Raw genomic sequence first — 15,761 nt, forward strand, 5'->3', positions numbered from 1 at the left:
ACGCAATCAAATGCCGAACTCAGGGCGACAAAGGCCAGGAAAAGATTTCTTTGATTGGCCTGTATACATTTGCCCCAAATTAAATTTAAATTTAGGCCTTGTTCAACAGTACCTAGTCCTTGTGGGAATCCGTATTGCAGTTCCGTAATTACACCCGTATCCTCAACCCATGTCTGCAATCTGTTTAAAATAATTTGCCCAGCAACTTTCACAAATGAATCCAAAAGTGAAGCTGGTCTATAACAAACCAGATCATTACGGTCTGCTTTTTTAAAAATAGGAACAAGTATAGATTCTGCCCAAGTTGGAATGAATCCCTGCTTACAGCAGGCTTTTAAAGCAGACGTTAATTGTGGGCCCCAAAGGAGAGGATTAGATTTGTATAAGTCGACAGGTATACTATCAGGGCCAGGGGCTTTGCCTCCCGCACTTGCATTAATTGCAAGTATAACTTCCTCGACAGTAAAGTCGAAGTTGACTGGGAGAAAATTCACAGGCTGGATTCCCAAGTCATGACAAGGGATGTCGTTGTCACTATCATTATGTAACTTGGAAAAGTGAGTCACCCATTGATCCACACCAATGCTTCTCTCGATAGTGGGTATGTTTTTAGGAGCCAGGAACGGGGCATTCACAGCCTTCCAAAAACCTTGGGTATCTTTTATTTTGGTTGCTAATTGGAGGGCCCGCCATGCTTCTGATCTAATGGCCTCCTTGCGGTCTGTAAGCAAGATTCTAGATGCCTTTATTGCCTCTTTAATTTCTAACTGGTCTCTAACTGGCTTATGTAGAGCACTTTTTAAAACTGCATGGGCTTTGGAGCAATTGGTATCAAACCAACCCGTCTTAATAGTAAGGTTTTTTTTGTGTTCTATGGATAAGTTCTTCTTTATTGCCAATTATATATTTTGAAAGGAATTAAAAATTTCAGAGTCTGCAGCCATCTCATCAATACAGACTGCAAAGTCAGGTTCACAGCAGGTTAAGAGTGTCTTAGTTAATGCTAAATGATCCACTCCTGACCATTTAATTGTTTATCCATTACGTTTATTAACAACAATATCCTGTACAGGATGTTTAGCCTGATTTTTTCTATTTAGCACATTTGCTGGTAAATCTATGATGACACTGATGGGGAAATAGTCACTATAAGCAACGGTATGAGTTGTAAAATTGTGTATTTTACTTGTATATCTGTTAGATACTAAAACATAGTCAATAATAGAACACATCCCTCGTCCATTGCTAAATGGTATTAAGGGTGAACATAGTTCATTAGCAAAGCCAATATCCGCAGAATACTTAATGATATTTAATTGATCCCCAAGAAAAGAATGCGAGAAGTGGGTGACATTGTTCCCATCATCGGGCATTAGACCACAATTACCTCTTTCAGCATGGGGGCACAATGCGATATTAAAATCCCTTCCGCAGATTACACAGATATCCTTATTAATCTCCTTTTGCATATTATACATTTCCTTCTGTAAATGCCTCAAGACCACCTCTGCCTGTTCTATTGGGAAATTATTGTAAAAATTCAGAAGGACGGTGCAGTGTGTATTGTCAATATGCAATTTTAGTACCTGGTAATAAGTACTTGAGACCATAACATCAAATTTTTTAACATTCACCCTGTGAGAAATATAAATGCATAAACCTCCCTTCGTCCTCCCATGACTTGATGGTACCGCTGGGGTGTGAGATGATTTGTAGCCATTAATGTGCAGCGTGCTATCCACCCAGGTTTCCTGAAAGCATAATACATCATAAGCTTCTACAAAGTCTATCGAGGTAGGGTTGATAAGTTTTGTATGTAGGCCTGCCACATTCCAAATTAAAATTTTACTTGAGCAGACACTACGCCCCCAGACGCTCCCGAGTATACGTGGCCCTAATGGGAATGCGCCTACAGATCCGTCCGTCATTGCTGAAAGTTTTGCCGCCTACTTTGCGGACCTCTATGCTCCCCATGAAACATTGCCTGCTGCCACGCTGCAGAAATTTATTGATGACTTCCCTCCCCGCGCACTGTCAGATACAGCGTGGGAGGCGCTGGACGCTTCCCTCTCGCCAGTAGAACTTCTGCCGGCACTATTAGCTATGCAGGTGGGAAAGGCACCAGGCCCAAACGGCTACCCATGTGAGTTCTTTCAAAAATATCACGCACAACTCTTAAAACCTTGCCTAGTAGCTCTGAAGGCTTCTTGGGAGTGCAGAATCCTTTCACCCAATTGGTGGCATGCTGAGTTTGTTGTGTTCTTGAAGCCCGGCCATCCACCGGAACACTTCTCGTCCTATCGCCCAATTTCTTTACTCAATGTAGAAGCTAAGCTTCTAGCTAAAGTAATTGCAAACCGTCTGGTCCCATACATCACGGAGCTGATCCATCCGGATCAGGCAGGATTTATGCCACACCGTGCTACACGACATAATATCAGACGTGCCCATAATGCCATTGCCGCGGTTGACAAACTTGGCACTCCTGCCGCTCTTCTTTTGGCAGACATGAACAAGGCTTTTGACTCCCTTACCTGGACCTATCTTTTTGTATTGCTAGATTGCCTTAATATAGGCCCCGGCTGCTCAGCTTTATTCACCTGCTCTATACGGACATATCTGCCTCAGTCCGAGTGGCTGATTCGATATCCAGTGGCTTTCCTATTGGGCGGAGGACGCGCCAGGGCTGCCCGCTTTCTCCCTATCTTTTTGCTCTTGCTATGGAGCCACTCGCGGCTTGGATATGGATAGACGCGCAGTTGCGCGGCTTTGAGTGGGCACCGGGCATCTCCGACCGCATAGCGCTTTAAGCAGATGATGTTTTGTTCTTCCTCACCGATCTGGATCAGTCTGGTCCGCGTCTTCTCCCCATCATGCAGATCTTTGGCGAAACCTCTGGCCTCTATATGAACTGGGATAAATCCTATTTGTGGCCGCTGCGGGGCGGAGATCGGCTGGGTGACTGGTTGCAGGGAGTGGTGGTGGCCCCAGGCGGCTTTAAATATTTGAGAGTTTATCTCTCTTCATGTCAGGCCCTGACATGGAGTAAGAACCTCGCCCCTTTATAGACGCAGGTGGGGGACCAGACACAAGTAGGGTCCCACCTACCTCTATCTCTTTTTGGTAGGTCTGCTGTTTTTAAAATGTTCTCCCTCCCTCCTCTCCTTTACCAGTTACAGAATCATCCCTATCCGATAAAACCTAAGTGGTTTCGCCAATTGAATGCCATTCTAGGCCGCTTCCTCTGGGAGGGCGGCACGTCGCGGGTCACTCTGAGGACTTGCTTCCAATCTACTTACACCGGCGGAGTGGCCGCTCCAGATGTTCAGGCCTATTATATGGCCTCCCGTCTGCTTGTCATCTACGATTGGTGGTATTGCGACCGTGGGGGCCCTGCGCATGCGGTTGAACGTTGGTTACTGGGGGGTAATGCTCTCCACATGGTTCTGAATTCCACGACACTGTTTCCTGAGCTACCACCTGCCACAGCCACGATTTTTAAAATTTGGAAGGCGGCACTCCGTCTGATGGGCTGGTGAGGGAGACTTACTAGGGAAACCCCACTGTGGAATAACGGCCAACTACCACAGCTAATACACCTGTCCGGGTTCCAGGGTTGGGAGGCCATTGGGATTGATACGGTAGGGGCAGTAGTGCATGGATGCACTCTCAAGTCTTTTCTAGATATACAAACAGAATATGATATGTCCGTACTCAATTTTATCGTTATCTCCAATTCCGCCATGCCTTTACCCCATAATTGTTTCATCTGACGGAAATCCCTGAATTTAAGCCTATTGAAGCAAAGGTTTTTGTGGGTGATCTAGGCGACCATAAAATCACTAAAATATATTGCACACTTATCAACAACACCACTACCACGCTGTCTAAAACTAGAGAGGCATGGCAGCAAGATCTGGGCCCCCTAGAGGAGGATGGCTGGGTGGAGGCTCTGGCCTCCCAACGTAGTGCGGCAATTGCGGCTCGGCTGCGTCTCATTCAGTTTAAATACTTTCATAGGGCCTACTATACCAGACACAGGTTATGGCGTGCTGGGCTCATTGCATCTCCACACTGTCTGCAATGTCAGTCTATAGAGGGTACTTTCCTACATACTGTGTGGACATGCCCACTATTCTCAGGGTTCTGTAAGGGGGTGTTCACATGTTTGTCGGATGTCTTGGGGTGGGTCATTGCTTCCACACCAAGACTTGCAATAGTACTACATATTACAGAGGACATAGGTGGGAATAGGTACAAGCGCCACCTCCTATTTCTGTGCCTTACACTGGCCAAACGAGATATTGTCCGGGTCTGGAAAGATGAATCCCCGCCGTCACTCAGGGTGTGGAAGAAAGGTTTAGATTTTTGTATGGGCCTGGAGCTTCCGGTCTTCGAGGCAAGGAAATGCCCCCGTAAACACTACAAAATCTGGAAAAGGTGGGCCGACTATAGAGGATTATATCTGGAGCCTCCTCCCCCGTCTGATGCTGAAGAATCATTACTATGATATTAGTTGATTGGCATATACATAATGTTAGCATTCATACTGACTATGGATGGCAGAAACTTTCTCTCTATATGGGATCCTTATGTTTCTTGAATAAAGGCAATGTGGCACAGTGGTTCTTTTCTTTTTCCTTTTCTTTGTTGTTATAAATTTTTCCTGCAATATATCTTTTGTGGAACCGATCCTTTATTATTGCTAAAAATGTTGATTAATTTATTTGCTACCATGTATATTTACACGGGGTGCTCTATGAGGCCCTTGTATTGTATTGGATGTCAACAATAAAATGATGTTGTGAAAAAACAATATTTTTACTTGAGCATGTCCTACCCTCTCCTCCATTGCTAGCCACGTTACTAGGTTTATCATTAACTATGCTAGGATGATGATCTACACATGTCAGAGGGTTTTGGGGAGAAGTTGGACACAGTACTAACACAGTCAGTATTTGTACTAGTCTCATCATCTACTTGTGACCTGGAGTTATGGCAAAAAAGGGAGGTATTTATATAGTTTGTTACATTTATCTCGACAATACAAAATTCCGTAGGATTATGAGGGGTCAGTTTCGGAGCAGAGACATGCTTTGCCTCGGTCGTGTTTAGATCTACACGGCTGTCCATGATGGTAAGTCAGTTTATATCCTCTAGTGGTGGGGGTATAGCAAATCTATTCTGCGTGTGTATACCAAATAGGTGTGATGGAACACCGTTAGAACCTCTCCAATGGGAGTAAGACTGCATTTGATTCACAGGGGGATAGAAATAACCAAGTGGCAATACATTAATGTCCATGGTCGCAACACGGTCATTACCAAGTCTAGAAAGGATCTCATATGTCAATTTAGGCGTTCTAAAAGTCAGAATTATACAATCACCAGGGAGAGTTTTATCCCTTCTCCCCACCTACCGAACTCTTCTGGCCATCTTAAATTCTCCAAACAGAGCCTCTGTTAGCCTGGTTTTAGTACCAAGCCAAGAGAGAGCCTTGTTTCTCAATGCTTCCCATGTTTCGTTCGCCTGCGATGGTATATGTGGGACATTTGCCAAGACTATGGTGTAGGGAGTAGCAGCCAGCGGCAGGTTCAATCTGATACATTCCTTATCTAGATGCGTTAAACGAGGATGAGTCATAGGCAGATTTAACCCAGTCTCTGTACGGGCAGTAACCCCACGAGAGTTGAATCTATGGTCGCTCTTATTGCCTACGGATATTTTCACAGAGCTTTGGGCTGGGTCAACCTGGGAAGACAGAGCATCCTTATCTATTCCTGCTGTCAAGTTCGGTATATTGTTCGTGGACTTATTAGGAAGTACGCCAGGGCATATCTTCTATAGCTGTAACCCTAATCAATAGTTTCTCTAAGGGATCGACAAATATTTTTTGTAGGGGGTCTATTTTGAGGCAGATTTTATCATAATCCTCCTTATGACTATTTTTGCATGTAATCAGAGCTGATGGCCCTTTTCCCCCTTATCAAGTTTGGATGTGTTGTTACTTTTCTTTCACTTTTTCCCTGGTACATTTGACCTGATAATGGATGTGTCATTGTCTAGGGTCACTAATGTAACTTCTGGGTTTCTGGGGCGCTTCGATGGAGGTTGAGTCTCACTTTCCTGATCGGATACATAGATGTGATCAGATGCGTCCTGCACACACCCATTCGTGGGAGCTGGAGGATTTTGAGTAATAATAATTTCAGACTGTGAAGGACATGAAACTAAATGCTCTGGGTATGTAAGCCCCATAGATTCCTCTCTCACATTAATGCCTTTATTTAGCGTTACTTCTACTGAATGAATTTGTTTTTCTATGGCTCCCATAGCTCCAGATAGGTACTTCAATAAAGAATTCTGAGACCTCCCGGCCTCCTTTGACATAGTCTCTGCTTTTCTTTTGCCCATGATTCTTTCCTAATCCCAGTCAAACTAGTTATACTTGAGCTCCTTCAAAATAAGATATATAGGTATGGGCCCACACTATTGGATCCGACAACCTAAAAATTTTAGAAATCAGAAACAACCATACAAATAAATAAATAGCAGCCCAAAACAAGGCACAAAGCGTTAATTATAATAGTCTCAGGATTGCACAAATGAGAGAGTACCTGCACAGTCCCATGACTAAATGCTGGTCTCCACTCTTCTTATGATTGGCACGTGTCCCCCAATAAGATACTGTTGAGAGTTATTTGATCTGCAGACTGGATAGCATACCGTGCTATACTATACTGGTTTTGTGAACTCACCCGTAATTCGTGTATTCCTTGGGGCTGATATCAATGGTGTGGCCCAGCCCTGCCTCATCCGGTCTAGGACAGGCTAAGATGGGCCCGTTGTGGCCCAGTCTTCGCCCCGTGCACGCCCTGCGCTTTGGGAGGCGTTGACGGCTTTTCTAGTACTCCGGCGCTCGCTCCCAGGTGCTGGTGAAATCAGCCCCTCCCGCGCGGGCCTGGTCCAGGGGGCAGCTCTAAAGTGCTGCGTGCAAGGTGCTGGCAGGGCAAGGGAAAGAGAAAAATGATAAAGTGCAAACCAGTTTATTTAAAAAGTTGATCAGAAGCGTGTCAGTATTCAATTTCCCAACCAGTGTCTACAGGATAGCTTTATTAATTTAACCTACTGGCTTGAAGTCCAGCAAGGGGCAAGTAGGAAGGAGATGAGTAATTCAGTCTGTATTGTAGACAAGAATTACCTTCCCAGTGCCTAAGCTCTATATTTGTACATGTGTTGTCTGTCTAAATGCCATCCTAACTTACTATAGCAAGTCACTCTGGAGGGGCTAGGAAAAGTTTGAGAACTCCAAGGCCTGGACCGGTGGATAATTATAAGGATGTCGCTTTCTCACTCAATTATGAGAGGGAAATACAGATTGGATTGGGAATCCCCTTACAAATGGCATTCCAGCTACATTAAAGGTATTTTGCTAACCATATGGTGCCAGTACCTCATCCAAAAACGTTAGGGAACTACCAGGGGTACCCTGTCCCATGCAGTGGTTTGGTAGCCTGGGTGTGGTCATCCAAACATGTAGTCCATTTACTCCTCTTCACCAGAATCTTTTTGTGATGGTAGCAAGTAGGATTGTAGTATGAACTGTCTATCAAATGAGGACTGACCACCACAAATTAGGAAAAGGTGCTAGAAAAGCTCATAAAGGCCCTACAGCCTGTCCCATCCCAGGTGTGAGGCCTGGCATGCATGTGCAGAAGCTCAAGCTGCATTCTTGGTTGTCTCTCAGCAGACAAGCTCATCCTTCCAGATCTCTCATACCAGAAAGTCTCACTCACACCCTCCTTTCCTCCTGGCCAATCACATGCCTGTTGATGCGTACTGTCATCTGGACTCAGCAAGACATTCTTTTACTTCCACCTCCAGTTGCCCCCCTCCGCAGTCTCCTCCATCTAATATTCTGCAGCAGTCCAAGAAATCTAATGCATCTCCAGGACATTGTTCTTCAACTGTACGCCGTAGTTTCATGCTGAAATACACTGCATAATGAAAGACTGCATTCCCATCAACGATGGTATGAGTACTTAGCCAAAACTTCCCTCTGGGGCCATAAATAGGTACTTCAGGTGACCGCTATGGTGATATTAAACTTCTTCCTAACTGACATATTTTCTGTGATAGCTTCTTAACTTGACAGGAAAAAGTTTCACCTTACTATACCCTAATGTTTTGCTATTGACATGACTGTAAGGTTGGATAATTTTTCTTCTAATATGCATACAAAGACCACTTTAAATCTTATGAGTCATACCGTGGAGACACTGGTTTGTCGTCGATATAACAATAAACACAAATGGAATTGACAGTCTCAAACTCTGTTATCCATACCAAAGGTTTTGGAGTACAGAAGGCGTCCCGATTATATGTAGGGGTAACAATAACAGATAATTAATAAAGTGCAACAGATGCTCCGAGGAGTGTCCCAGTGCTAGGCAAAGGGAGTGGCATTTCAGATCATGCTTCTTGACCTATCTCCAATCCTGAAGCTAGGCCCTCTCTTAGCAATCTGTGCAAACCCTATCTGTCTCATTGCCACTGTTGCACTACTGCACTACTGTGTCTTTGAACACATTCCTGCCCAACCTTCACAGCTTGTTGTTAATTTGAGCAGCCACCTTTCATGCACTCAACATTTCCTGCAGATCATGACTTCTTTTCTCTAGAAAAAGATCCTTCTACTTTCTCCCTCATCCAATTGACCCTTATTTATTTATTATTGCAGTTTTACCAAAGCATTTAACAAAAACAAATGGTGCAATACTAGAGAGAAAAATAGGACAAAACAGATACAAGGGTAGACTTGATGGGGTTCCTTTAGTAGCTTCTTCTCAACTTGGGAGCCAGTGAAGCAAATTAATGAAAGTGAGAGAGAGGGATAAGGGAAGCACATATAAGAAGCAGTAAAGTAGAGCGAAGGGATTGAGGAGGGGTATAGAAAGATACCAATGAGCATAAGCAATGGGGAGCAACAGGAGAGTGTGGACATTTAAAAACAATGTATAGAAAGCAGAGTCCAAACTGAGAAGAGAGGGTGCTAGCAAAGTTGAGCAAGATATGAAGAGGCGTTTATTTGATAGTTGAGGGAGAAGAGAAGACACATGCAAATTCTTAATAGTTTTAAAAGGAGCGAGCAGATATGGGGAAAGGCTAGTTTAGAGAGAACAGTAATTGGCACAGGGCTGATACTTGACAAAGTCTCTTAGGCTGCTTCTAGGTCTGGATGTCCATGTCTTCATAGACTTGGTCTGCCAGATGTAAAGGTGACTCCATCCAGTAGCCACGTTGCAGCCGACTCTAAGTAAGGTCTAGTATAAGGTGTATTCTGGAAGGAGCCCCAAGGAGAAAAACACATAAAGTGAAACAACCTCAGAGATGGTGGCGAGGCTCCAGAGCTGCCCAAGAGGATGTTGCTTGAAAACAGCTAGGCAGCCCAAGAAGGAGGTGGTGAAACCAGTAAACATCCAAAACGGCAGAGAGGATTCATGCTGGCAAGTGAGGAAGGAACCTAAAGAGAGAGAGGAAGGAAACTCAAGTGGCAGGACTGATTATCTCCAGGGAATAGCCCCAAAAAAGGTCAAGAGCAAGAAAGCACGGCAAAGTACTGCTCTAAGCACTGCAACGCAAGAAGTAGAAAGCTCACTCCCTAGGCTAGGAGCAGCAAATGATGTAAGAACCAGCTGCCCTACATCCTCTCTTGGATTGGTTTCCCTAGAAAGTAGAAAAGTAGCAACCATCTTGGATTGGGAAGAATACTCCTTCCCGGAGGCCTCTACAGAGGAACTCTGGGAAGGAGGAAGTCCAATTTGCTGGAGACATGGCACGCTTCTTGTGAGGGAAAGCACCAACAGAGAAGACCATCAAGGAGAGGCCTGCACCAGCGTGCTAGGTGCCAAAAGGTAGGTCTGTTTAAGTAAAGTGGTGGCTCGCCGTTGCTGACATAGACCTTCTCACAGTCGGAGTGCAATAGAGACAGCATGTCCCTCCCACCATCAGAAGAGGACAACAGGTGGGACGGCGGCAGCTGCTGTGGCTGCAAATCAAAAGTTAATCTGAGTAAAAAAATGAGGACTACAAAAGTAGTTTAACAAAAGAAAAGAATAAAAAGGGTTAATTTAACATATGTTATACAAGTAGAAACAACAAGTCTTGACAAAAGATGAAAGTTGGACAGAGAAATTTACAAAGATAATGCTGAGGTTTCATGCCGAGGTAGAAATGGGAATCGAAGACAAGGAAATATAGGAGTAATCGATATTGAAGCAGACCCAGGAAAGAAAAGAATTCCAGTTTTCTTGAGTCCTTTGCTCTTTTCACTCTACACTATTCCTCTGACCTTATTTCATTTTCCACTTTCTCAGATGCTCTTCAAGGTAGGATTCTGGGTTTCGCTTCTACTATTGAGAATTAGATGCTCTCTCACTTTCTTAAACTAACCTTTTAGTCACTATACCTCATTATGAGCCCTTTTGGAAGGCAAGATGAACCTGTACTCTCACTCACGTTTTGCATATCTCCATCCATTCCTGCCCTAAACATCACAGAATACAACAAAAGTGTTCCGTAACTTCCTCGCATTCATGGTGAGATCTTGCACTACATTGTTGTTTGCAACCATCGCTTTGCCTTCTGTTGAGGTGCAATTAGTCCCTCCCATTCAGCCCCACTGTCCCTGGGAGTGATGTGAACATCCTTAATAAAAGTATCGGTAGCAGGCTGCCCTATGAAGTGGTCAGGGTGAGTTCTTCTTAAGAGGTATGAGACATTGAGTAAAGGAACATTTGAGGGTGAGGTCACCAGAGCAGGATTTTCTGAAGAGAAAATGGTTTCAACACTCTTTGGAAGCAGGCAAGCAAGTGCTCCTGACTCATCACACGGCAAGGATGGTTAGGAACCTGAGCCTTCTGGTGGTCTGTCAGTGTCTTGGGAAGGCAAAGGGTGGTCTGCACACTTTCCCTGCTTTTCATTTTGGCTCCAATTACCTTCAGTCAAAAAGATGGTAGAAAGTGGCAGGTTCAAATCGCCGTCTGGTTATTTTTTTAGTGCTTCTTTCCAGTACATGAGTGGAGGATATAGAGATTATCACTCCAAATACTAAAAATCAGGTGTGTCCACTGAAATGTGCCAGGCGGCATGGCTTTTTTTGCGTCACTGATTGCACAACTGATTGTGCAGTATTAAAACTGTGATCAAAGGATGCTTGCTTTTCTTGACTATGCAGAAAACAAGGATACTTTTCATTGACCTCTTCTAGACTGCAGAGAATCAGGGTCTGCTCTTGAAGGCTTACCTCTAGACCAGGGTTGTCCAAAATCAGTCCTGGAGGGCTAGATCCATGCCAGGTTTTTACCATATCCTCATTTAGATAAATGTAGTTATCTTAAAAATTCTGGCATGGATCCAGCCCTCCAGGACCAACTTTGGAGAACCCTGCTCTAGACTGTATGGACCAGAGAGTGCTGTAAATATTGGGCCCTTTCTAGTCTGTACACGTCAGAGCTTTGCATTTATAGAGACTTTTCTATGTAGTGTAAGAGAGTGTTGCCTGTGCGGGTACTCTTTAAAACCATCTAAATCAGGGTTATTTCTACTTTAGCTTCTTGGCTTCTCCCTGCAGAACATAGTGCTATTGTTCACGGTAGATAGATTGTTGCTATACCTGTGCTTTAATTGGGCACAGAATATTTACCAGTGGTGCTTATGGATTCAAGCATTTGCATCAGTTATATTTGTGCTTTCAAAACGGCATACAAAATGTACAGCAATCTTGCTGCCGCTGTTTTCAGGGTTTTATTATTGTAGGGCCCCTCTTATGGTCATAAAATTGCTAGGGAGTCATTTAAATGTACCTATTTCTGTCTCCTTTTTATGTTTAGTGTTGTCCTATTCCCTCAACTCTATTTTCTCTACTTCTTCTATAGTTACCGATGCCTGGCTCTTCTATACTGGAGGATGTTCCGGCTCAAAAGAGATCATGCTGTGAAGTATTCAAAAGCACTTATTGATTATTTTAAGGTAATATTTAGCATTTCAAAAATATATAAAAAAAATAATAATTATTGACAATCTTGGTGTTGTTGTGCAATGGTGTGGTTGTCACAGCATGATTGTCGCAGAATGATAATCAAGGTAATAGATAATTTAGATGTAAATGCATATCAAAGGTGAAGTGAGCATGGTGTCCACTTCATGATGGTCCCAACCAGCTGCGGCCCATGTAGGTAAGAGCAGTGGGGCAGAGGTGCCAGGTGAGAGGGTGGGGTGATTTGACAGACGAGAAGGAGAAATTAATATTTTATTTAATTTTTCTTCGTGGTCGTCTGTCCCCCCAACCCAGCCCCACCTCTCTTACCAGTACGGGCCGTGGCTGGTCCCAACTCTGTGAACGAGGCTGATGCAATGGTTGGGGCAGTGTGAGCAGTGTAACAGGACGATTCAGCTGATACTTGGCTCAAAGGATGGCGTAAAATCAAGAACTTGCGCCTTATCACAATAGCCTGTGCTTGTTACCCATGTCAAACATGGGAAGTGGTGTTTATCCGAACGTGTTTCAATGACATACATACTTCACTAATTGTCCACTGTTACATCTACGTTTGCCCTGGATCTTGAAATCCTATCTGGATCCCAAATGGTGGGTGGCTAGTCGATCTGGAAAATATCCTCACCCCCTACTCAGTTCGTATCTAGACTAGGCATACCAACACTGTTGAATAGGCTTAGTCTTGACAGCAACTGTTGACTCACTGGATGATCTTTGGACCATAAAGTACTGATCACACAGTCTGGATGACTAAGTATGCTTGTCAGACGCCATGCAGCTGGAGGGTTACACTGATGTAGGTGCCTCATTGCTGGCTGAGAAGGGATTGTCCCTTTCCAGCCATCCTCCTGCACCTTAGCAGCATCTTGAGTTGGACCCAGGCCTGAAGAAAAGAAATAATACAGAAGGCTCCCCTTTTCTTGAAGTCCTTTCAAAAAGTCACCAGAGCTCGTACACCAGGCTCCACCTCTGCCCCCAGGCAGTGGTAGTCCTTGAGTGGGATTTGGCACTTCCGCTGCAAATATTAGGCCCACAATGTCAGTAAGGAATTCTTGACAACATGTAACCTTCCATATTCTAACCCAAGGTTTAGGGCCCAACCTTCTGAATTTAGTTCCTTGTGTGCAGCATTTTGGACTGTGTTCTTTACTTATAAGTTTTCACAGCACCCTCCTCCCGAAAAAGGCATTCAGTAAAGACAAGACCACATATATCCTTTTGTTTAGGAATATAGAACATTGATTGACAACATACCCACATTCGTTGAACAAAACTTGACAAGTCATTTAAAAACAGATCACAGATTCATTAGCATACATTTTGACCCACTTGCCACAAGAAGCAAACAACAAAGTGATGGAAAGAAGGCTTGGATTAATCTCAGCGGATTTCTCAGACTACATTTCAGTTCATCGTTTTTTACACAATTTGTCAGTTTTAACACAGATATATGGAAATCAGCCATGGTCCTGCTTTAATAGGCATAGTCAAGCCTGAACTGCCAGGCCAGGTCCCCTCTAAATTGGAACACAAGCATTTTTGTTAGGTTTCCTCTGAATTTTCCACACTACATTTTATAATGACAAAGTCTCCTTTATATATGTCATCTAACTTTCTGAAGCAAGCTTATTAAACTGCTTAGTGGCACTTTCTTAGAAATGATATGCCATGGAATCTTTAAGGTGCTCAGGAAGACAATGGAAACATTTTTACATTTTAAATGAGGTTGCATTAAACATTAAAATCACACAATTAGTCCCTGCAGTTTCCAAAGCAGAGGTGTTCAGGGGTATCTGAGAACAAGCTTTTTTTGCACTTGTGTGCAGTATCAGCAATGCTGAACACATGAGACCAGGCATGACCGAGATCGGATCACCAATTATTGCTAGATTGGTGACTGGTCATTTACTCCCATACACACAGTCCTAAAGTCAGGAACTCTTCCACCATTTCAAATACTTTGGCCATGATATCATGCTCTGGTTACTCCTTGTTCAATCAGGGCTGGGCTTCACAACACCAAGGTTGTTATGGAAGGGACAGATTTTACCACCATTACAGTGGCTGAATGTTTGGGGTACCACTGATTTAAAAGAGAGGAAAACACTAGAACCACTGCTTGCTGGTGGAAGGTGTCAAGAAGGGGAAGACAGAGTAAATGTGAAGCAAGAAAAGATGAACACTAGTGGATATTTCTGAGCTAATACTCAGAAAATCAACTCACTTTATCCCTGACCATATCAACTAATGCCATATCAAGTGCTCTAGAGAACCATTCAAACAGCAGCAAGTTCAGGGTGCATAAGACTATTCAAGTCTTATGGAAAAGTAACCCCTTTCCATCTTTAAATCTCCTGCTAACATGTATGACATTCCTCCAACAGCAACTCAGACAACCAATTGGTTGGGTGGACTGAGAGGTGGGTAATCGAATACAAACTGTAATGCTGCATTCTGTTAACCATAAGGAATATTAGAGAAAATATGTTTATGGCTCTTATGGAACAAAATAAGTTGGTGATGTCTTTGATTTCGCACTGGTACAATATGTGGCGTTGAGCCTGCAAATACTATATCTATCATATAGTCCATGGTATTTTGCTCAGTGAGTAGCCTGGCATACTTATACATTCAGTGAGTAGAACAGCAAAATTTACTTTGCATTTAATATCTAGGGTTCTTTTCATATCACTTATTTTATAAGCTGCCACTGTAAATTTTTAAAGGCTGTTGACCATGTCACCATGGGTAACTTATCGGACAACTAATGGAACACTAATAAAATAACTGCGTTCATGACACAGAAAGGGTACAGCTTTGCTCTTTGCATTCTGGCCAATAGAGAATTGGTACTTGAGTGCCAAAATGGACACATATGTATGTGTGTGTGTGGGTGTGTCTACAAGGTGTTAATCCAGAAGAATGTGTTAGTTAAAAAGAATAAACATAACAGTAGAAAATCTATTGCGAATATTGTGCCATTTTAAATTTTATATCTGAGATTCAACTGTTGTCTTTCATCCTGCAGAGCTCAGCAAAAGCTGCCAAAGCGCCCTCATCTTGGGGTTCCAGTGGGAAGTAAGACTTAGCTATTGTACCAAAACTGAGCTTTATTATAATAAGAAAGTAAACTGTATTGATGCACTTACCTTCAATTAGAAAACGTTCTCTCCCACCTTATAAAGATGTCCTAATATACGTAAGCATCTCAGAGTACTATCATGCAAACCATTGGGTTCCACATATCCCATAAAATGTATGTCTTCATTATGTCTGGAAAGTCAGCCTTCTCTCTACACAACAACAGTACACCAAGCAGAGTATAGAAAGGGACTTTGGGGCAGGCCACTTGAGGTATTCACTTGTCTGGATTAGCCCTCTGCAACCGTATGCTTCTGTACTGCATCGTTCCTGTTTTGGGTCAGCCCATGGGCTTTTGTGATGGTTTTTACATACTGTTGGTTTGCTTCAAAAGTAATTTGAGGCACAGAAACACACAACAAACATCAAAAGTACAATTTACAAGCTGATCCAGTGAGCAGCTTCTTAACAGCCAGTAGGGAACGGAGAAAACTCTACATACATCTCTGCTTGGCCAATCAAGAGTAATTGCAGCTGTTAAGCTATACTGGCTTGCCTGATCCCAAGGCATCACCATGTCTGAAATGAGTCTAGGCTGCCCTTGGGATTTGGGCATTGGATC

At 43.4% G+C, this 15,761-nt stretch overlaps 1 protein-coding gene across 1 annotated transcript in view; it reads left to right on the forward strand.

Moving 5' to 3' along the window:
• The window catches only part of AFF3 (ALF transcription elongation factor 3), a 1,727,663-nt gene that overhangs the window by 1,702,598 nt on the left and 9,304 nt on the right, over window positions 1-15,761 (forward strand). The window contains exons 18-19 of the mRNA XM_085622771.1: window positions 11,937-12,030; window positions 15,087-15,136. Of these exons, the coding sequence (XP_085478897.1) occupies window positions 11,937-12,030; window positions 15,087-15,136 (144 nt within the window). The remainder of the gene's footprint in view (window positions 1-11,936; window positions 12,031-15,086; window positions 15,137-15,761) is intronic.

This window comes from Triturus cristatus, chromosome 8 (genome assembly GCF_964204655.1).
Source record: "Triturus cristatus chromosome 8, aTriCri1.1, whole genome shotgun sequence".
In the NCBI taxonomy this organism is placed as follows: Eukaryota; Metazoa; Chordata; class Amphibia; order Caudata; family Salamandridae; genus Triturus; species Triturus cristatus.